The 22566-nt window shown below is 37.7% G+C and overlaps 1 protein-coding gene across 3 annotated transcripts; it reads left to right on the top strand.

Annotated features, from left to right (window-relative positions):
- The first annotated feature begins 13345 nt into the window (after positions 1 to 13345).
- Positions 13346 to 22117, top strand: COQ2_1 (Para-hydroxybenzoate-polyprenyltransferase, mitochondrial precursor). Of its 3 annotated transcripts, none has more exons than XM_051216103.1 (6): positions 13346 to 13413; positions 15139 to 15746; positions 15788 to 15873; positions 16259 to 16392; positions 16463 to 16651; positions 21891 to 22117. In XM_051216103.1, the coding sequence occupies exons 2-6, from the start codon at positions 15313 to 15315 to the stop codon at positions 22002 to 22004; spliced, it is 957 nt and encodes a 318-aa protein (XP_051066655.1). In that variant the 5' UTR covers positions 13346 to 13413; positions 15139 to 15312; the 3' UTR covers positions 22005 to 22117. The 3 variants fall into 3 exon arrangements, with proteins under 3 accessions (XP_051066655.1, XP_051066657.1, XP_051066656.1); XM_051216102.1 differs by having other exon boundaries at positions 15139 to 15752; positions 21891 to 22086; XM_051216101.1 differs by lacking the exon at positions 16259 to 16392 and adding an exon at positions 15929 to 16062 and having other exon boundaries at positions 15139 to 15752; positions 21891 to 22086.
- The last annotated feature ends 449 nt before the right edge of the window (positions 22118 to 22566 follow it).

Raw genomic sequence — 22566 nt, 5'->3', positions numbered from 1 at the left:
CTTCCTCCTTCAGTCGCCAAAGAAGTCCGTGACTTGATTTTAAGTCCACCATCACCACAACCATACACCATCTTAAGACGAGAGATAATGAACCGTTTATCATTATCAGATAGTCAAAGAATCCAAAGACTTTTTCAAGGTGAAACACTAGGTGATCGGTCGCCGTCACAGTTTTTACGTCACCTCCAAGTCTTAGTGGGTGATAACACAGTGGGTGAAGCAGTCCTAAAACAAGGATGGATACAAGCTCTCCCATGCTACGTCCAACACTGTTTGGATGCACAAGATCCTGAAACCTCATTATCTCACTTAGCGCGTATAGCCGACAGAATAATGGAAAGAGGTCCTCCAACTGGATCAGGCACAATAAATCACACACAAAAAGTAGAATCAGCAAAAGACCCCGTCATAGAAGGACTCATTGCGAGTGTTAAGAGTCTCACTGAGGCTGTCACCAGAATGCAAATGGGTCATAGAAACAGGAGCAGGTCACCACAACGACCACGATCCAAGTCACAAAACAGGTCACAAATGTCCAGACAATCTGGGCAGTTTTGTTGGTACCACTGGAAGTTTGGTGTCAACTCAACCAAGTGCATGCAACCATGCGCCTGGCCTAAGCATAATTCTAAGGCAGCGGGAAACGAGTAACCCCTCCCCAGGTCGCGACGACTGAGGAGGGGCGCCTAAACAGTCGCTTGTTTTATGTTAGAGACAGAAACTCGGGCTTGAATTTCTTGGTGGATACTGGTGCTGCTCTTAGCATCATCCCTCGAAATAAAACTGAGATTAGTCGAGAAACATCATCAATTACACTTCAAGCTGCAAATAAAACTAAAATTGCGACATTTGGGCAGAAAACTTTAACCCTAGATTTGGGGTTCAGGAGGCAATTCCCTTGGGTTTTCACGGTAGCCGACTTAGATCTGGCAATACTGGGGATGGACTTTCTAGAGAGATACGAATTTCTAGTTGACACCAAGAAACGGCGATTAACACTAAAAGAAACTTCGTATTACACAAAAGGCAAAGAAAGTCACATCAGCTCTCTTAACTTGATTCAAACTCCCCCAGTAACAACAGCGAAATTCCAAGATATACTCGCGGAATTTCCAAACTTAACTAAACCAAACCCACAGCCTTCTAAAGACAAACTAAAAGTAAGTCACACTATCAAAACCGAAGGTGCACCGGTTTTTGCAAAACCCAGGAGACTAGCACCAGATAAGCTCAAAATCGCTAGGGCCGAGTTTGATTATATGCTACAACTGGGTATTATCCGTCCCTCTGATAGTCAATGGGCATCCCCTTTGCATATGGTCCCAAAGAAGAATGAAGGTGACTGGCGACCGTGCGGGGATTACAGAGCCCTAAACCGTCAAACCGTACCTGATAGGTACCCAATACCTCATATCCAAGATTTCACCAACGGTTTACAGGGTATGAACATATTCACTAAAATTGATTTAGTCAGGGCATATCACAATATCCCGGTGGCTGATGAAGATATTCCCAAGACAGCTATTACTACACCCTTTGGCTTATTCGAGTTTGTACGCATGCCATTCGGCCTGAGAAATGCGGCACAGACATTTCAAAGATTCATAGATAACCTACTTCGAGATATGCCATTTGCGCAGGGGTATATAGACGACTTGTTAATTGCCAGCCCCGATTTGCAATCACACGAACAGCATGTACAAGCAGTGTTGAAAAGACTGGATGAACATGGAATAAACATACATCAAAGTAAGTGTGTTTTCGGTGTTCAAACTTTAGAATTTCTCGGTCACACAATAAGCCCAGAAGGGATTAAACCTATCAAAAAAGAAGTGGATACTATCAAACAATACCCCGTACCTAGTTCTCTAACACAACTGAGAAGTTTTCTAGGCCTAATTAACTTTTATCGCAGATTCATACCAGGTTGTGCACAATTAATGCAACCTTTGACAGATTCACTTAAAGGAAAACCAAAAGAATTCAAACTGTCTTCTGACGCCATCGAAGCTATTAAACAGCTTAAAGATAAACTGGCTCAAGCAACTACGTTGATATATCCGAATTCTCTTTCCCCACTTGCTTTGATGGTGGATGCTTCAGATAAAGCAGTAGGCGGTACCCTTAACCAACTGGTTAAAAACGCCTGGAAACCAATTGCTTTCTTCTCGAAAAGACTCGCTCCAGCCGAAACAAGGTATTCTACCTTCGGGCGAGAACTTCTTGCAACCTACCTGACCATTAAACACTTCCGACACATGTTAGAAGGTAGGGAATTTATAGTCTTTACGGATCACAAACCTCTGACGAATGCTTTAAAAGCGAGAGCCGATAAATACTCACCTCGAGAAGTCCGACACCTTGACTATATATCACAGTTCACAAGCGATATCCGACATGTCAAAGGTCAGGACAATCAGGCGGCAGATGCTTTATCCAGACTAGAAATGAACGTGCTACAGCAGTCTACAGTAAACTTCGAGACGTTAAGACACGAACAAGAGCAGGACCTAGAATTGCAAAACCTACTTAAAACAAACAATTCAAGTCTTAATTTAAAACAATTCCCATCACCTATCGATGGTATTCTAATTTATTGTGACACGACCAAGGCAATGCCGCGACCTTTCGTTCCCAAAAATATGCGAAAGTTGATATATAATAACTTTCATTCTTTGTCTCATCCTGGCGCGAAAGCTTCAACAAAACTAATCAATGCCAGATATATATGGCCGAATTTACAGAAGGATGTACACAAATGGGTTAGAGAGTGTTCAGCATGTCAACAATCAAAGATTAATCGTCACACAAATTCACCCATAGGTGTTTTCTCGCAACCAGATGCACGTTTTGCCCATGTGCATATCGACTTGGTAGGTCCTTTACCACGTTCAAACGGTTTCAATTATCTTTTTACATGCATAGATCGATTTACCAGATTCCCTATAGCCATCCCGATAGCGGACATCACAGCGGAAACAGTAGCCAAAGTTTTCATGCAGAACTGGGTAACCATTTTTGGTACACCCATAACAATAACGACGGATAGAGGAGCGCAATTCGAATCCGAACTATTTAATAACTTGGCTAAACTTCTAGGCTCCAATAGGATACGCTGCACTGCATATCATCCTCAGGCTAATGGGATGGTAGAACGTTTTCACCGTCAGCTAAAAACCGCCCTTATATCTCACTCAAACCCCAATCAGTGGACAGAATTCCTACCATTAGTTATGTTGGGAATACGAACATCTGTCAAAACTGACGCACAGTGTTCAGCTGCGGAACTGGTTTTCGGAACAACTCTGAGACTACCAGGTGAATTTATTAACCCTAATACTAACAGTCAAAAACTTAATTTAGAAAATTATGTAGATCAACTACGGGACCACATGTCTAAAATTAAGCCGATTAATACTCGTGAACAATCGCGTGCCGTATATATACCTAAAGACCTAAGCAATTGCACGCACGTCTGGATAAGATGTGACAAAATAAAAGCACCACTTAGCCCTCCATTTGAAGGTCCTTTCAAAGTCGTCTCAAGAAAATCTAAATATTTCGTGATAGAAAAACACGGAAACATCGACACAGTAAGTATTGATAGGCTAAAGCCGGCTTATCTAGATCATGAACCACCATACGTGTCGTTAGATCGTTTAACTGACAAATCCATTACGGAATCGAAATGCAAAAACGATAAATCTTTACAAATGACTAAAACGGTTCGCTGGGCACATCCGATTAGCCAATCAAGGATGTTGACAGTTTCAGCTGCAGGATAAAATCTAACCACGTAGCTAATCAGACCCTGCATCTACTTAAAAATAACTTTCCTCCTCATTCCGCCTCACCTACAACTCCCCAGACCTTTTGCCTTTGATATATAAGTGTTATGTTAAATTTTTTTTAAATACTGGACACAAGCTAGGTATTCCGAAACGATGGCTGCGGATTTTAATCAAATTCATACAACTAACACTGGCAAATACAACGAATTCAAAAAGCAACCCAGGCGAGTTTTATAATTTCTTTTTCTGGTTAATTAACTATGTTGGCTGTACTTCTTATATATCTATATACATTTTTCACGTAGACTGGCTATACATATATACCATATGAACTAATTCTAAAAGTTTTCGGTCGAAGATGTGTTCAGTAGCTTGATACGCTTAATACTACTATTATTAAGTGGTTTTCTAGACAAAACATTTTGGATTAAACCATGGTCAAATACTTATTAAAGTTCTCATCATTTTTTTTTCATGTTTAGGAAACTTACATAATGACTTAACCAGTTTTCCTACAGCATGCTTTTTAGTGTGATCATATAACCCATCATTATTGGCAATATTCAAATTTTTTTTTAAATTTCTGACATTTAAGAATCAATAACCGTGAAGATATAGTACAGTGCGTTATTGTAAGGTTACTATGTTAGCCGCATTGATTCCACATACCTAATTTTAAACACAACTTATAAGGGAACTGTTAAGTAATCACAACATTGAACTAATATGAATATCACAGCTATGCTAACGTTAAACCAATTATTATTAGTGGTCCATACAAAATCCTGGAACTTAACACTAGCGTTATAAAAAAACATGTTATGTCAATAACTTATATATATATATATACCTTTTTTTTCTCGTTGGTTTAATTATAACGTAAAATGGAAATCTACCACACTTGTAGTTTTTTTTTCTATAGCATTATTATTAATAAAAACAAAGAACTTGTACTATTCCAATATGGCACTTTGACATATCAATCCGTCCTCCTGTTATCTTTCTCTCATATCTGAGCAACATATGGCCAACAAACATCGTATTGAAGGGGGTTTTGGTGAACGAAAACACTAGCCCCACACGCACTCGAACCTCTGCCCTCCTGGATGCTAGACCGTGTGCCTAGCCATTAGACCACATCAAACCACGGGCGAATGACTGCAATCTTTCCTTTTACCGATTAATCATATATAATACTAACGAGTAATAGGACTTACACATTTCTAAGGTGCAGACAAATTCGTTACTTGGATGAATTGACGAAATATTGCTTCAATATATCATACGTACTTAGATCAAACCAGAAAAGAGTATTTGACACAATTGTACTTAATCCTCATAATCTACACAATTTTTTCTCCTCCTTAACCGTATATTCTTTTCCGTTTTGTGGAGTACAACTATGCACCCTTGGTTACGTACCTGGTTATAAAAGGCGGTCGTCATAGGCCCAAGGTCATACATTTGATCGGGTTTGACAATGAGTCCAACTTCTAGCAAGTTTACACTTTTACATATATGCATTATAAAAAATTTTTTTTGTGTTCATACCTTTTCGTACATAAGATGGCTACACTATGTCTATTTTCTTCCAGAATACCAATCCTTTCTGGAGACCAATCACTTACGTGGAACCGAACAATTATAAATTATATTTTTGTATTTCCATTTTGTATCTTATTATTTTTATGCAGGCAGTGGAGCAGTTCTTCAGGTGTGATTGGTTTTCACCATTACCTTTGAAGTAGATTCTTCTTTACTTTTTACTTGAGGGCGACTAAAGAGGCAGGTGAGTAAACACCTGATAGCCGGTCTGAGCATGGAAAAATCGTACCTCACCAACATGGTGTTGGGTAGCCCGCTCACGGCACTTCCTCAGATATTCTTATTCCACATTCTCACACTCTTTCTCTTGAAAGCACGCAGTAAACCGTCAGCGATAGTTGTAGAATAGATCACATGCTACAAAATAAGATGACAAGCTAGTAAATGAGGAGACATCCATGGACTATCGTTGACAGCGTCAGTCGTCACTGATTGTAAGTCAAATAGTGAGCGAGTTGATAATTTTCCCTTGGGATGAGAAATAGAACTAAGGTGTTTTCGATAGATAGGTTAATCGAACCGACGTTCCTACGGAAGTCGATTCTAGGGGGAAGCTAATGTAACAGCTCAGGTTGGTTGGTTAAGAGTTGACCCCAAACAACCAAGCTTATGCCGAAACAGTATTGTTCAAGTATTCATTCACTTCCTTATTTTTTATAAGCGTTATATTCCCTATTATCTTGAATGTTGAGAGCCTTTGTTTGTCTGAACAGATAATCCCACGCTCCACTGTGACTGCGCGAAGATCGAAATAAAGACATATTCACTACTTCTCTGGTTTCTTCTATCAATAGCACGAGGGTTACCTTAAGGCACGAAAGTCTCATGGACTGATCCTATGTTATGATTTTGTCACCTATATCTTTATTTCTATATACCACCTCGCCATCGTCCATAAAACTCCGAGGCAGGTGGTGGCTGGACTAGCGTGATACATATCCTGATCAGACTAGCAGATGGAGAACTGTAGTGACATTGGATCGTAACCACGATCCTCAAAGCTGAACACAACGCAACTGGAAAAAGAGATATCCGACATTTAACGCCGGGGAAAACCTAAAAATGAAGAAGGCGAGAAGAATTAATTTAGTGAATCCAAATTAATCAAATGACATGACTCGGTCTTGCAGGCGTGGTCATCCTTGTGTTGCCCATTTCTTTTATTCAAATTAAATATATTTTTTCGTCTTCAGCCTGAATGTGTCCTCCATCACATATTGAAGGTTGTTACGATATGATGAGTCGCTGTAAACAATTATGTGACTTACACGTTAGATCTTATAGACTAAGCAGTTACATCATGAAAAATCTGCAATTTTAGGATTATGTCTATTGTTAGAGCTGTACTAATATCATAATTCTAAAAACTAACTCTCAACACTGATAAATTAACTAAGTGTATGAGGTAAGTAAAACATTCTGGTAACATTTTGCCTACTCTTCCTTGTTTGTATTCCCTCTTAAATGTAACATGATGATATGACTATTTAGATTGTAACAAAGGAACAGAAGACTCTGACCAGTAGGTTATAGTGGAACAGACTACATAATCGTTAGGCGATGTTGCCTCAATGTATCGTTACTTATGGTAAGCAGATACGCTGTTCCAGTTGACCTCATAATAGACTGAGCCCAATAGTTGATCTGAGTAAATGACTGGAAATGTATTCAGTTTATTTGAAAATGAGCATTAAATCTCCACACTTTTCTATATGTAGGTATTGTTAAGACGTTTAGGGATGTAAAATTGTTGTGGAGGTAGAGTTGAACTGAATAAACTAGTCAACTGCCAGAGCATTGTTTTACCCTTACATTCATAAACGGAGATCGTTTATGGTAAACAGTATATATACCTTTGTCCTTTACCTTTTATAGAGTCCCAGTTTCATCATCACACAAAGAATTCAACTGTAAAGTTCAAACATTTTTAGTGTGAGCTCTGTATATTCTTTAGCCAATAGATAGCATTCGTTCTTTCCCACGAGTAAAATCAAAACGCAAATTTGTATTAACAAAGGTCTTAGTCACAAGAATCATGGATGCAGATTATACAAAAATATCTAAGGAAATAACTATACGGCTCTCAAAGTTTGAATAGTCAAGTTTAAAATATATCAAGACAACAAATTACTATAAAACAAAGAATTAGTTGGTTGCCAGGGAAGATGAGTGACGATCAAGCAGCAAAAATAATTCTGCCAGCCAACCACCAAACAATACGATCACTCAAACTCGGATGTTCAGGTTTTTTTACAAACCTTGTACAATCACGACTAGAAGGATTAAGTAATTAAGCACGAAGGATTTTTTGTGCCGTTATTTATCAGCTATTAACAGCCTTTGATGTATAGTGATCAGCTTTTTTCAACTGATTACTTAACAATGATCCGTAGAGTCGCGATTTGATCTGTGCACAATCAGTCCTTATGGAATCTAGTCTGTTGATCTCGAAGTTGGACGTCTACTGAATCTTCCATCCGGTTCAGAAACACTGTCGAAAACTTTTCCTGGTACCAATAGTGGTGTGATGACTTTGTAGTTTTCACACTAGCTGAGATCTCCTTTCTTTGGTATTTTGATGAGGTATCCTTCTTTTCAGTCTATTGGCACTTGTTTCTCCTCCTGAATCTTCTAAATAGAACGTGGGGCATGTTTGCAGTTGCTTCTGTGTCTGACTTCAGTGCTTCAGCTGGTATGATGTCAGGTCCTGCTGCTTTCCCGCTCTTGATTTGTCTAATGACCATTGAATTAACAAAAATTGCAAATCTGTCACCATTCTCGTTCCTTTCTCCCAGTCAGTTCATGACATTTCATGATATCTTCACAGTCTGCATTGTTCATTCCAACTTTGTCCTTTAGGCTTCCTATCAGAATGGTTAATTCGTTTCCTGAGCACTTCACCATGATCGATTGCAGCCTCTCGCAAAACTGATTTTTATCGTCGTCCTTGCTATCATTGGCGGGTTCTAACATTGGACAACAATAATTGATCCCCTCCTTCGTTTTGAAAGATGCTTTGACGATCCTGGGTCCATCAGATTCTTATCCTATAAGTGCATCGCATGCTTCTTTGGACAGCATCAGAGTAACTGCCTGAGTGTGTGAAGCATTTTCTTCCTCGTGACTACAGTAAAGCAACATCTCTCCCGAATCTAACCTTTGCTATCCAGCTTGGGTTCAATGAGTTTCGCTAATTTCAAGGACCGATAAGTTGTATCTCCTCATTTCCGTTGCCATTTGACTGGTCCTCCCGATCTCCTACATTGTCCGGACGTTCCATGTACCAAAAAAATTGTTGCTCCAATTTATCAGCAGATTGACTTAATTCTCGCTCACGACCTAAGTGAATCTTTAGTAAGTCTAATATGGTTATTTGTAACAATACAATACATTTAATAACGTTCATCCATCAATTAATTTTACATCAGAAGATGAACAGAACGACAGCATATCATTTCTAGATGTCCAACTAAAAAGAAGAGCAGACGGAACTTTAAAAACAGGGGTACACAGAAAGTCTGCAGCAGGACAATACACTCATTTCTATAGTGCAGTTCCAATCAGATACAAAAGGAACTTGATAAAGATCTTGACACATCGGGCTAGAATGATTTGCTCTGAAGACACCATCGAAGAAGAACTGAATAACATTCGGAACCTACTTAGCATGAATGGGTATCCCATGAAATTCATCGACAAACATATGATGGAGAAGAAAACAAGGACAAAGATATCCACCGTCCATAAGAAGGTACTATTCATAAAACTACAATTCATAAATGACACCTTTGAAAAAATCTTGACTCAGAAACTAAGAAGAGCCGTACAAAAAACATTTAATACTGCCAGATTAAATGCAATCTTCTACAACTATCCCAAGGTAAGAACAGCCAACAAAGACAGACTGCCTGAATTCGCCAAATCTATGTGTATCTATCGTTTCAACTGCTCCGGTGGAGCCAGTTATATAGGGCGTACAATTCGGCAAGTCCGTCATCGCATTACTGAACATCATCCGTCGTGGTTAAACAAAGGACAGGTAAAAGTGATTAAAAGTTCTATTCTCTCTCACTTGGTTGACACAGGTCATCAAGTCGAATTGAATAAAGCTTTTAAGGCTATCTACAATATCCCATCTAATTCGCCACATGGTTTACGAGTGCGACTCTTGCACATTGCGGAAGCCATCGCAATCCATGTTCACAAACCTGACCTTTGCATTCAAAAGGGATTCGTACAACCACTTTCCCTGCCCTGGCCATCAGTTTAAGATTTCCTTCAAAAGAACTATTTTTCATACTTCCTCCACTTGTTTTTTTTAACTTTTGTAATTTTATTTCTGTTGCTTTTGAACTTAATAACTTCTCAACATTCATCTCTTGATTCTTACGTAACTACCATCCTATTGACCATCCGTTAAAATTCTGTTCCTTCTTTGTTTCTTACATTACGCAACGTAGCAACTTCCTGATCACTTTGAATATTAATAATCCTCTTACTTCCAATTAATCAATGTTAATTTAAATGTAATTATTACGTAACGTATCTACTCGATGAGTATTATATTATTATTGTAAAACATATATATATATTAGCGTAGGGCCATGATGAAAAACTAATTGAAAAGAAATTTCTTCGCTCAATTTGTTCCCTCTTAATATTTTACCATAAACAGTTATATCCATTATAAGTATCATCGTTTTGTACTGAAGTGACTTATTATTATTTAACGTATATGAGAAGAATTATGTGAGTAACAATTGACGTTGATAGTCTTTTCCATCCACTTTCTGAACGTTTACAGGAACAGTATATAACACCACTGGAAGTGCTACATTAAGTAGTCACAAAGTCTTAATAAGTAAAACTATGCGTGATTCTTTTGAGCATGGTGAAAAAACCATGTCATAGTTAATACTGATTGATGATGTGCCTGTTATGGGATTTACGAATAAGTTTCTGTAAACAGAATCCTCAATCACTGACCAAATTATGAATAAAGTTATAATACATATTGTCGAGTAATATCTAAATTGTGCTTACCAAATTTTTTGTTAATACTAAATGTCTAGGCGAAATACCAGAAGGGTTAGAAACAGAAGAGTGCTGTTTACATGAAATGAGAAACTTACAGGTTATTCGCCACCTGCTAGCGAATTCATAAATAAAGTGAAATCAGAGTTTTAAGGCAATATGTGCTGTGAAACCATTAACATTTCATTTACATCATAAACTTGGTATAAACACATGTCATAAGGCTGTGAAGCGTTCACAGTTATATGATAGGGATTTGAAGCTCCTAGTCCTTGATATGACACAACCCTAGAATCAACTAACAACTATTAATGAGTTGATTTTTCAATACCTATTCCATTACAGACTGACTAGTCCAAAGTAATTCATGCAAAATACGTGACGAAAAATGAACTAGCAATCGATGCCTGTATGTTGTGATGACGGTAACTACAGCAAATTGTAAATAACGCTTACTTATGATGTGTCTGCTCTACAGATTACCGATGAATTTCTATTAACAGGATCCGAAATCTCTGATGTTTGCAAATAAGAGACTTGTAAGTAAATTCTGTTACCTTCTATTTGATTAACTTATTGAATGCGATACTGCTGATTAAGTTTGAACGTTTGTTTTTTTGTTTTCCAGAAATGTATGAAGCTATTAAGGTTCTCAAAGCTTTGTGATAATGTTTACGCCGGTGTACAAATTAGGGAATTTGTGATGATGAATGATCATTTGGAAAACCAGTTTACAAGTTTACGATAACTGTGTTATATATTGCCTATTGACATTTTCATTTACCTTATGAAATATTTAAATTTAACAACTATACTCAGTGTTTCACATTATAAATCGTGTAGGTACATACATTTGTGCAGACTATCACTTTTGCGTAAATATCTTTTTATCTGTCGATTAAGTGACTCAACACGATTATTCGTGTTGTTACTCAAAGTTGAAACATTGCCGTAAAAGGCACGCGCCCACATTGCTTTACGTGACATCCAAAAACGAGATAGGTAATGGTCTATCATTCTGTCTCTCCGGTTTATTATTCTGAAATATTGAATAAATCAAGTGAATAAAATCATTTAAAAAATACCTTCCAACCGTTTCTTCAGTTACCAATCGAGTCAGGTACGTTCTCAGTATGTTGTCATGTGTCTAGGGGGAATTTTACGTAAGCAACCAGTGGTGTACCTTTTTACGGAAAGCGCAAATTACGTGAAAAGCGCACAGAATAGTGTTTGCACGCCCGTATGTGGTACGGACAGCCGCGCTTTCTGATCGCGCGCAGTCCATAACAAATTTTTCTGTCCCTGTTGTGTTTCCCATTGTAGCGGTAAATAAATCCCCAAAATAAATAGCTCTGTAAGTTTTCGACATTGGATGCTGACCACATGTTTTAGTGGACTCACCTAGCTGAAGGCGCTCAGTCATGCATCCTCACCAGATCACGTGTAGGAACGCCGTGCTCAACATCTACTGCAGTCACTAGCCAGACTAGATCAAACAATTCCGATATATTGGCAATCGTCAAATACGACTTCTGATCTCCTCGATTCTGTCCTTTGATTTCTCTTGGTGGGTACGAGTTATATTAGGTGTTACTGGTAAAAGCGTTATCAAACACTGAATACCTGTGCCATCTTCACCACGATTTCTTCGCATTTATCAAGAATCCAGGTAACATCTACACGCATTTCTTTTCGCGTTCGCGCAAACATTAGAGTACGTCCTCGACCAAAATTATCTGTTACAACCAACTGGAATAATGAATATCTACAAAGTGGAATACAAGGAAAAACATAACCACTTCTTATTACTAGTATCATGCGGAGAATCAATACACAGAACTTCCGGATATTTATTGTACAACCGTATCTGGCCATAACTGCTGAAGTATATTCTCGTGATATATCCATTTTCTACATGCTCCCTAACTTCACCGTTATGTCGCAGCATGTGCATTACCTGCGCTGGAGTGAAACCTGAAATATATTTCTATACACTTACCAGTGGAAAATTCACCTTTCATAGCTTGACATCGGCAGCGGTAACCCGCTTACCAGTTCTTTCCTTAATACTTTCTATAACTTCATCTGCTGACTGACAGTGCAATACTACTGGCTTCAAGTTTTCTTTTTCTTCGGATGACAATCTTCTTGTCCATGGATCACAAACCATCCATGAACTACTATATGGATGATTGTGGAGCATGTTGTAGGATTTGATGACATATACTTGCTCCTCTAGTCTTACACGGAACTTAGAGTGGCAATTACGGAATTTGGAACTTCAACATCAGATATCAGTTAAAGATCTCACGATTTTGCTTCAATTTCAAACCTTCCGATTTCCGCTGATGACCAAATGTACAGTGAAACGTTACAAACAGGTATTTGAACCTAGCATTCTTCAGCAACTTGCTTTCTGTGTAGATGTAACTAGTATAAGTAGTCTGAGAAGCAATAAAATTACTCTTCCATAATTTTTGGAACTCTTTTAGTGCGCTATCAAAGTCATCTCAGCACGCGAAACGCTTGTTCACAATCATACTTTGAAAGGCATCGCTAAGGTCGACTGAAATGTCTTTAGAGCATGAAGCACTACAAACAGAGAGCATTAACTATAAAAATGTTATTCCTTGCAACAGTAATAACCCAAGGAAATACTAGAAATACTTAGGTTTCACCGGTGACTTATTATTTCGTTGAGATTTACTACAGCAGATGGGATCACAGATCAAATTAGGAAGCAACAACAGAGCCAACGTGTACACTACAAAACAGAGAATATTAAATAAATGCCTTTAGTAGTTATTTCGTGCTTTTTAATGTAGCATAAGATGATTTATATATGAAAAAACTTGAGACGCATACAATCCAACTAACCCACGGCAATTGAAATACGGAATGACCGCCTCTGGTCAGGCCGTTCAAGGTCGTTGAAACAAAAGGGCGGGAAGATTCGAACGGCTCTAACGTGCCATCGTACCTGGTTGGTCACATTATTATAGTAACTAGATTACTCCATTGTTACTAATTGTACGCATAAAATAAACCGATAATCTTTATATTCAAATAAAGTGGTGAATGGTTTATCAAACAGGAATACATGCGACAATTGTGGTATGTAAAACAGCCTAACCCGAGCTTCCAATTTTGGGGAACTTTTGTGGTGTTTTGGAGAAACTCCCAAATTTCGGGGAAATTCGGGGGCTTTTGTGCCACTTCCCCGAAATTTACTATGGCGGCTTCTCCAAAATGTGCTAAATTTTCCCCAAAATTGGGAGCTTGGGTAAGGTTGTTTTATACAAATAAATGTATATATATATAGTTGATTGCGGGCGCCAGTATACCTGCCCATAAAACTACAGTAAGACGCAGACTTAAGTTAACTATTGGTTGCTCAATGGTTCTCAATGATATCATCCCTAAGTGATATCATTCACAGTACAGATGATGTCGTTCAAACTCTGGCATATTTATCGTGTAAGTGTTGATTGTAAACCTTGAACCCATTTTAATACATTTGGAATTGGTTCCATACCTTTTACAGTCGAATAACAGTGCCTGGTCTTCTGATTCTGAGGAAACTTTGTGCAAGCAACATTAGAAAATCCGGAAAATGCGACAGAAACCTCGAAATTTTCCTTAGCCTGGGGTTTTCTCTCAAGTCTAAAGGTATTTCGGGGAAATCTCCAGAGCCAGGGAAATTTAGGGTTTTCCTCAATACCAGAAGGATGTTTCTAACTTTCAGTTCGTCCTTTCTCGGTACTTAGTCTCTGCTCATAATTCACGACACTCAAGACTTCATGTTCCAAAATGCCCGCTACTAAAATCACCGCTCATGATAATTTCGACATCTACATACTGTTGGATTACAGGTTCTCGTACGACTTTATCACTCTTAATGCTAACTAGAATTAATACCTAAGACTAGTTTTTGCGTCGTGTTGGAATGAAGTTCAAAAAGTAGTGCATAACAAGACAGCTGAAGAAATTCGACACAGTTGATTGTGCAACCTATCCATCTTTATTTATTAGTAATAATCTATTTTGTGGTCCATTCTTTTATTTTATTTTAACACATAGATAATGGTACAATGAGGCATCAACTTCGTATGCGCCACACAAATCTCATTCGATATGTATGAGGGCTGTGATACTGCCCGGGTGCCCAAACTGAAGCAGGTGGTTTTCTTAGGGAGCCACTCCCCGAGCCTTCGACCTAAAGGTCTAACCCACAAGGCAGTGGAGCATCGTAAGGAGATGCAATCCCATGGTAGCCGGTGACCAACGAGTGGTTCATACGCCATTTGTTCCCGCAGGATACTGGAGCCCATGTGCACCATTGGTTTGTGATCCGGTTGAAGCGCCGGACATTCGCTTTTCGTCCTCTCATTTTCGTAAACAACACCCCCGCCACGAGAAGGACATCCCTGGCAGAGGCTGTATACGCGTGGCCATGTGGGAGCGTCTCGAGAGGGAGAGCGGACTCTCCCAGCTCTAGGCCGTACCAGGGCATTGGGGGGCTCCTCGCTACACCGACAGCTTTGTAATACAAACAACATAATTTCAAAATGGAGATTTGTAGCTCGGGCGGATAATTTTGGTTTACTATGCCAAAAAAGTAACCACTTAAATGTGCTTATCATGCGGTTTTTAACTAGTCGATTTGAACTTTTGTGCGATCCTCTACTTTTTTTCCTATTCTTTGTAGGTTACAGTCTATTATTCTATATTGCAAATCCCATTCCCAGTAATAGTCCCATTCTTCAACTGCTTGAACAATTCTGGCTTATCCATTTGGGGGCTCAGTTCCCGGTTCAATGCAGCATGACTCTACAGACTACATTAAAGCATTTAAATAAACTTCATCGATAGATCAGACAAGATGTTACGTAGTTTCTCGCGATTTGGATCTGATAAATGTACTCGCTTTCTCTACACGTCTTGTTATGTTAATACACCTAAAATTCAACCAAGCAAATCCTCACAGTTACTGAAGTCATATTTTGAACTTGGACGATTCGCTAGACCAACAGGCACGTGGCTGTTATACCTTCCTTGCACGTGGAGCATTGCTCTAGCTGCACCACCGGGTCACTTACCCGACATTTATATGCTAACCCTATTTGGCGTTGGCTCCATTTTGATGCGAAGTGCCGGTTGTACAATAAATGATATGTGGGATAAAAAATACGACATGCTTGTCAAACGCACAAAGGATCGTCCACTAGCTTCGGGTTCACTAACCTTTCCCCAGGCTTTATTGTTTCTTGGTGCTCAGCTAGCGACTTCGCTTGTAATATTATTGCAATTGAACTGGTACAGGTTGGTTTGAATTGCTTTTTAGTTATTTCCTGAAGTGTATTTCTTGGTATCCTGTCATTGGTTCCTGTCATCACGTATCCTCTGTTTAAACGTATTACTTACTGGCCGCAGCTTGTACTTGGTAAGAATCAGTGTAGAATTTTCTGACCTTGGTTTATTGCAATGTGGTGTTACAGGCTTAACATTGAACTGGGGTGTTTGGCTTGGGTATTCTGCTATAAATGGTTTTTGCCTTTTCTCCGTGTGCACTCCTTTGTATTTAGCTGCAGTGTGTTGGACATGCACGTACGATACCATATATTCTCATCAAGTGAGGATGTTTTGCATTTGTCTTCAATCTTTTTCGCGCTAATAGTTTCTGCATTTTAAGAATATTCATATGTCGACTCATAGTTTTTCGATCCTGCATACTTAGTTTTGTGTTTTGACTTGTCGCCCAGTAAACCAGCAGCACCTTTTTGTTTTTTATCTGAAATTTAAAGATTAGGTTTGTTTGTTCTGTATAGGTCTTACATTCAACTGGGGTGCTTTGCTGGGTTATTCTGCTGTCACAGGTTCTGTTGACCCTCTGATTTCAATTCCTCTCTATTTTGGTGGCTTCAATTGGACAATTATATACGACACAATCTATGCACATCAGGTTTGTGCTCATAGCTTGCTTTAAAGTTTGCTATTTTATGTTGAATCTATAACGAGGGTTTCTATTTTAGGATATCGACGATGACATCCGTATAGGCGTAAAATCAACTGCAATTTTGTTTGGAGAAAAGACGAAATTATATTTGGGCGCTTTTCACATGGGAATGACAGCGTGTCTCCTCACTGTTGGAATTAACGCAAATGCTGGTTGTCTATATTACCTTGGGACCTTCCTTACAATGTTTCATATTGCTCATTTAGTAAGTTGCTGTTTTCACCTCCATATTTAGATTTCCCTTAATATTTAATGGTAGTGTGTAGTATAGAAGACCGGATATTTGGTCCACATCGCATAAATCAGTGGTTTCAACTCACTGATCATTCCTAACATTCACAGTCCATGTAACGTTTCTCTATGCATCTAGTACACTATTGTGTGCTTGGATGATACGATTTTTGTCAATCTGTGGCTTGTTAGCTTAAATATCTGATATCGAATTATTAAGTGACAGGTTCAAACACTTTTTTCCGTGTCAACTTAGACACTAAGCTAGTATCATTTCCCTTCGAACCCTGCTACTGATTTTTGATTAAAACTGGTTTCATTATCGGTTTTTACTTGGAACTGTCATTCAGCCAGTTAAACAGCTGTAAAGTATTCTGAAGTAAATACTTTTTGAAGCCTACCTAATACACTCCCATGTTTGTCAGACGCTTAAGTGTAGTTCATCACTCGAACTAGTTTATTGAACGTGCTGACTTATTCCAACTCAAATAAAGCCAGAACAAATATTGATGCTGAATAGTATGTATTCATAATATTTCGAGGTTTCTCGTCAGCTGCTTACAACCAAATATGTAATAGAATTGTACATTGAGATAAGAAATAGTGTGAAACAATTGACATAAATGAATGTAAATAACTGGAATGACAAAGGTTTACAATAATAACTAATATATATGCAAGAACAGGTCAGAGTCTAATTGGTGTTAGAAATAAGGAAATAATTCAGGGTGGGTGGTGTAATAGTTTAGTGGAGTTCATAAATTGTGTGGTAATTTAAGAGGTAATGAAGGATTCATGGAATTAAAACAGTGATAAGATAGGTTACTTAATAATTAAATAGAATTTGAAAAGTTAACATAATTTAAGAGGATCAGTTGGCGGAAATGTGTGAATGAAAAGTTGGTTTTGGGATTAGGTAATGAGGGAGGAATATAACACAAAATAAATATTTTAAAATAAATAAATGAATAAAATAGCCAAAATTGGATTACCAGGGTAATAATAAGTTTATTAACGTCTCTTTTAGAAGTTTTTTTTTATCGCGATTGCTTCAGCGAAACGGAGAGCAGTCACATTTTTTTGTCTGTTGGTAATTTTGAAAGCATGTGGGATGTCGATACTATGCCCGGTGTCAAGTAAATGCCGGGTTATTGCACTGTTGAGAGCCTTGGTCCGTCGCAGCCTCAAGTTCTTCGGAACATGCTCAGAAATGCGAACATGCACTCTTCTCTCAGTTCTTCCAATGTATGTGCTGTGGCACGTACATGTGAATTGGTAAATGTAGTTGGAGTTACTGAGAAAAGAGGACTTGTCGATTTTAGTTTGTTTGAGTCAGCAGTTCGTTTCCTATACTTTCGTCAGTTTTGCTGCTGGGTAGGCTACTTTCAACGCGGAATTTAATCTGTGATTAATTAATTCAGTAATTTCGTCTCCTTTGAAACGTAAATATGAGAAGCAAGTTTTTTCTACTCTATCATACTTTGCCCGAGGAGTGGTTTTTGCATATTTATGGATGAATTTCATCGGATATGCATTTTCCCATAGACAATTAGTGATGAGAGCAATCTCGTCATCCAGACATTCCTTTGAAAAAATTTTACGTGCGCGGTCAAAAAGTGTTCGTACAATACCCTTTTTGTAACTCATTGGACAGAAACTATAGTAATTGAAATATAATCCACTCCAAGTATTTTTGTGATGAATGTGTCTATGTAATATGCCATCAGATGTTTGTCTGGTTCGAATATCTAAGAAATGGAATTTGCCTTCAACTTCCTGTTCCATAGTAAATTCTATAACCTTGTGTGCTTTACTAAACAGATCGAGTAGTCTAATGGCGTGCTTGTGATTTTTGCAGACGAAAAATGTATCATCAATATATCTACAGTAGAGTGTAGTACCATCGATTGCGTGCCTAAGCTTTTTTTTGTTCCAGGTTCCCCATAAATATGTCGGCCAGAATTGGGCCCAAAGGGCTACCTATAGCTACTCCATCAATTTGGCGGTAAAAGACATTATTGAATTGGAATTGTATGTTCTTAGTACACAAAAACAGGAGCTCAACATTTAGTTATCTGTTCCTATCCAAATATTCCGGTCTAGCTTATTATTTTCCGTCGCGTTTTTTATAGTTTAAAAGGTCAGACCTAAACATAAGATATGGAGGGGTTCGATCATAATTGAGTTGATCTCTTGTTCTGTCAAGAGTATGATGGCGGTTTCCATTCCCCGATTCCCCATATCGTGAAAAAATAATTCTTACCGAAGTAACTGGATTAGTGGAAGTCTTATCGACCTGGGAGCGTGACCGTAGAGCACAAGGGACAACTGCTTGAGGTCAATCGCGTAGCATTTTTGTGTTTCCATGCTAGCTCAGTTCTTGAAAGGGTCCCGTTGCTAAAGATGGAAATCTATTGGGTAAATTGAGGTGTGATACTGAGGGTCGACCTTTTCTGACCCCTTTTCGTCGTTATAAGGTACTATCACCGTGGTTGCCGGTTACTTGAGGAAAGTAATTTACTACTGTCACACCCCTGTGCAATCAGCAGTATGACTTCGCCCTCGGATCTTAATTCGCTGCTTTTAGTCTTACCATTATCCAATTGATCTTCTTGGAATGATAGGACATAGAGGAGCAAATGTTCCGACCAATATGGCTCGATTGGATTAATACAATGTCCAAGTTTGACTATCACATAAGGTTAATTTATCAAGTACCGGTCGTGTACTCATCTTCGAGCTATGTTGTAATATATACGGACCAATGACGTCACCCAGATACCTAAATAAGAGGAGACAAAACGGAGAACAGAACGCGTGATCTTTCTTTTATATATTACCATCATTGAATTAACTGCTTCTATGTTTTGGTGTTCATCTTGTAGTGCTAATGAGGTATGGCAGCTTGAACCGATGCATATATGTGCTTGGTTCTGCGTTGTAGCTGACTGACGGACCTGTGATGTAATCATTAAAATACAAATTCAATGGATCATATATCGAATTCTACTGGTAGAAATTAGAGATGAATCGTTATTGTTTTCAAATCCCTAATCTTTTCGGTCAAATGTCCCTCATATTCCAAACTCAAGATAGTTTCTAATCGAAGTGAGGAATTGATCTAATAATAGCCATAAACATCCCAATGATGTTATATGTAGGTTGTAATGTGATGTTTTGTTACTCATTTGTTCCACCATCACAAATGGACAGTCAGTCATTTATAAGTTATACGCAACTTTGGACCTGGCATATATATGCATCTCTTCAAGTTGCCACACCCCATTAGCACTACGAGATGGTAGTAGTATTAGTGGTGATAGAAATGTTAAGGATAAAATGTGATCTGAAAAGAAAATATGGATTGGTGGAATAAAAAAAACCTAGGACCCAAGGTAAAACAAATTGTTTGGGCCTGTGCCATTGTCAGAGATTCTAATAAATGTTACTCATGGTCTCTAGCAACTAGTTATGATGCTTTTATAGATCCCACCCTGGAAGTCCGCAGCTACCTGTACGCTCCTGTTCAACAGTCAGTGTCTTCATCGACTAATTCCACGCCTTGGTTTGGTCTCATAATGTTCTTATAACCTTCTACCACACCAGCCATCATCGTATGTCAAGGTGGGCAATGGAAGACTTCGTTGCAAGTCAAGAAATTCTTCATAACTGATTACTTTGGAACCTGAAGATATCTCATTCTCACCAAATATCTGATATATTAGTATATTAAAAAATGCCATAATATTATCCGATTTCAATTCGTATCATTGAACCACTAAATCATTGCTGTAGTTACGCCGTTAAAGTTCCCAACCGTTGTTTTGTAATGAAGTGCAGTTATGTTGCTATATCAAACTAGTCTTCCTTTATCTGAATACCGATTCTAGTGGTCATTTTTCTTCCGTTTACGATATGTATTCTATGTGAGATCAATATTTTCGTACTATGTTTACCTCTGCGTATGTATTTCATCTATAACTAAGTATTTATTGGATTACAGTCTACTGGGATGTCCCTACAAATGTCAGGACATTATACAGTCAATAAAAGGCTTCCGTCAACCTTTTCACAGCTGCTCTTGGTTCTTTCCTGAGTTTTCCTCTTGTAGAAGTATAAGAACTCAACAGCTGTTTTTCTGAGTATGGATAAATGTGAAGCATGTTTGAATCCTTAATAAATAATTCACTAAAATTTAAGAATCTACAATAATAGTTTTTAATTTTCTTACTGCTCAGTGGTTGTATTCCCTGAGTAAACACATACAAACATTCTAATCTAGTTCACTATCTATTGTGTTATTTCTATGATATGCAAGTTAAGATACTTCTTTTCCATTTTTTACAGAATAGATGTTGTAGTCACAAATTCTTTTAAAACAAATAAAAACTCAACTGTTAAATATTATTACGGAATCAATAAGAGTCAAATATATATTACTTACTCCCCTCGCAATGCTGTTAATTTCATGAGAAAAAAGTGTTCTGAGATATCATGGCGTTTATCGTTAAAAAGCGCTCATCAACTAAAAACGCCCAAGCTTCATATTTCGGGCTTCTCTCATCCCTCCAAACGAGTAGTCACATACCCTTCTGTTGTGTTGTTTTTGCACCATTATATATGATGGGATTACAAAGGTTTATATGACGATTAATTAATATGTAACCTTCCATAATTTAAATCAAGGGAGCATGGTGCTGATTTTCTTATTAGTTCATAATCATTATCTGCTTGGTTAGAAATCGGTATAATTTCAAGCTGCACACTTAGCTCATACTCAAGTTACTTAAGCAGAAAAACAATGAACATTTGAAGTTGGTTTACTTAATTGTCTGTTTAGCCTTGCATTTTTCGGCTGCTTTTCAAACGAGGAGTAGCATTGAGGATTTCTCCTAGTGTCTATCTGGTTATCCAGTATGCGATTATACAAGTAATATCTAAGTGTAACGAAACCATGTTTCTATACCTAGTAGAATAATTTTTAAACCACTACTTAACCATTGTAACTTTTGGAAATTGAAAACTGACACTTCGCACTTATTAGCGGTTTTTTTCAACTTTCAATTCAGTTTTCGGTATAATCCTTATTCCACTCTCGAAAATTCACCCAATACTTCACTATCTAAGTAGTTTCATTAGGTGATTTATCTGGTTACAGTTATTGATATACTTTATTTGTGTGTTTTACTTAAATTACAAATTGTGATTTTCAGATAAGGAAGACGGACCTAAAGAATCCCAATTCTTGTTGGCAGACCTTTAAAGATAGTAAAAAAACTGGCCTTTTGTATTTTCTTACCATTGTACTGGACAAAATATCACTATAAGCTTATTGTTCCTCTAAATAATAAAATTAACCTTTTGTAAATATTTCAGGGTTTTCAGCTGGCTGTTATACATTGGTTTCCATTCTCAATAAAATCTATTACTTTTAAAATTACTTATATAATTAAACTAATTATCTGACATAGACGTATGATATTTATGATAATTGTGTCTACTTTCTCTACCAAGAATTCTTTTAAACGGGAATAAGTTTTAACAGAGTGTTTATTGTAAATTTTGATACACCGTCAACTGGCAAATGTATTGTTACAAATAGTTTAAAATCTAACTGTCAAGCTCTCTAAACGAGAAATCATACCGTTCTAACCCAAGCAAAAAGCTACTCAATACAAATTATTCCAATTGATTTCACTTATTCTATGTTAGTCAGTTATGAAATAGAATGAACAATTATAAAGGCAGTCTTTTTAAGTTAATCCTAATTCTTGGTTATACAAACAAAATAATTAAGAAATAAACATAACTGAATAAACGTTTTATGCTAAACAGATGTTTTGTGTGACACGAAACAAAGTTTCGAGCTTAACCACCAGCAAGATTACA

This window comes from Schistosoma haematobium, chromosome 4 (assembly GCF_000699445.3).
Source record: "Schistosoma haematobium chromosome 4, whole genome shotgun sequence".
In the NCBI taxonomy this organism is placed as follows: Eukaryota; Metazoa; Platyhelminthes; class Trematoda; order Strigeidida; family Schistosomatidae; genus Schistosoma; species Schistosoma haematobium.
This window is presented reverse-complemented; position numbering and strand designations above follow the sequence as displayed.

Bases quoted from the DNA above. Each gene is read 5' to 3' on its own strand.
- COQ2_1 (XM_051216102.1), top strand. From the start codon at position 15,313: ATGTTACGTAGTTTCTCGCGATTTGGATCTGATAAATGTACTCGCTTT. The intron at 16,393-16,462 runs GTTTGTGCTCAT...TTTCTATTTTAG, and splicing joins ACACAATCTATGCACATCAG to GATATCGACGATGACATCCG. The intron at 16,652-21,890 runs GTAAGTTGCTGT...TGTGATTTTCAG, and splicing joins TGTTTCATATTGCTCATTTA to ATAAGGAAGACGGACCTAAA.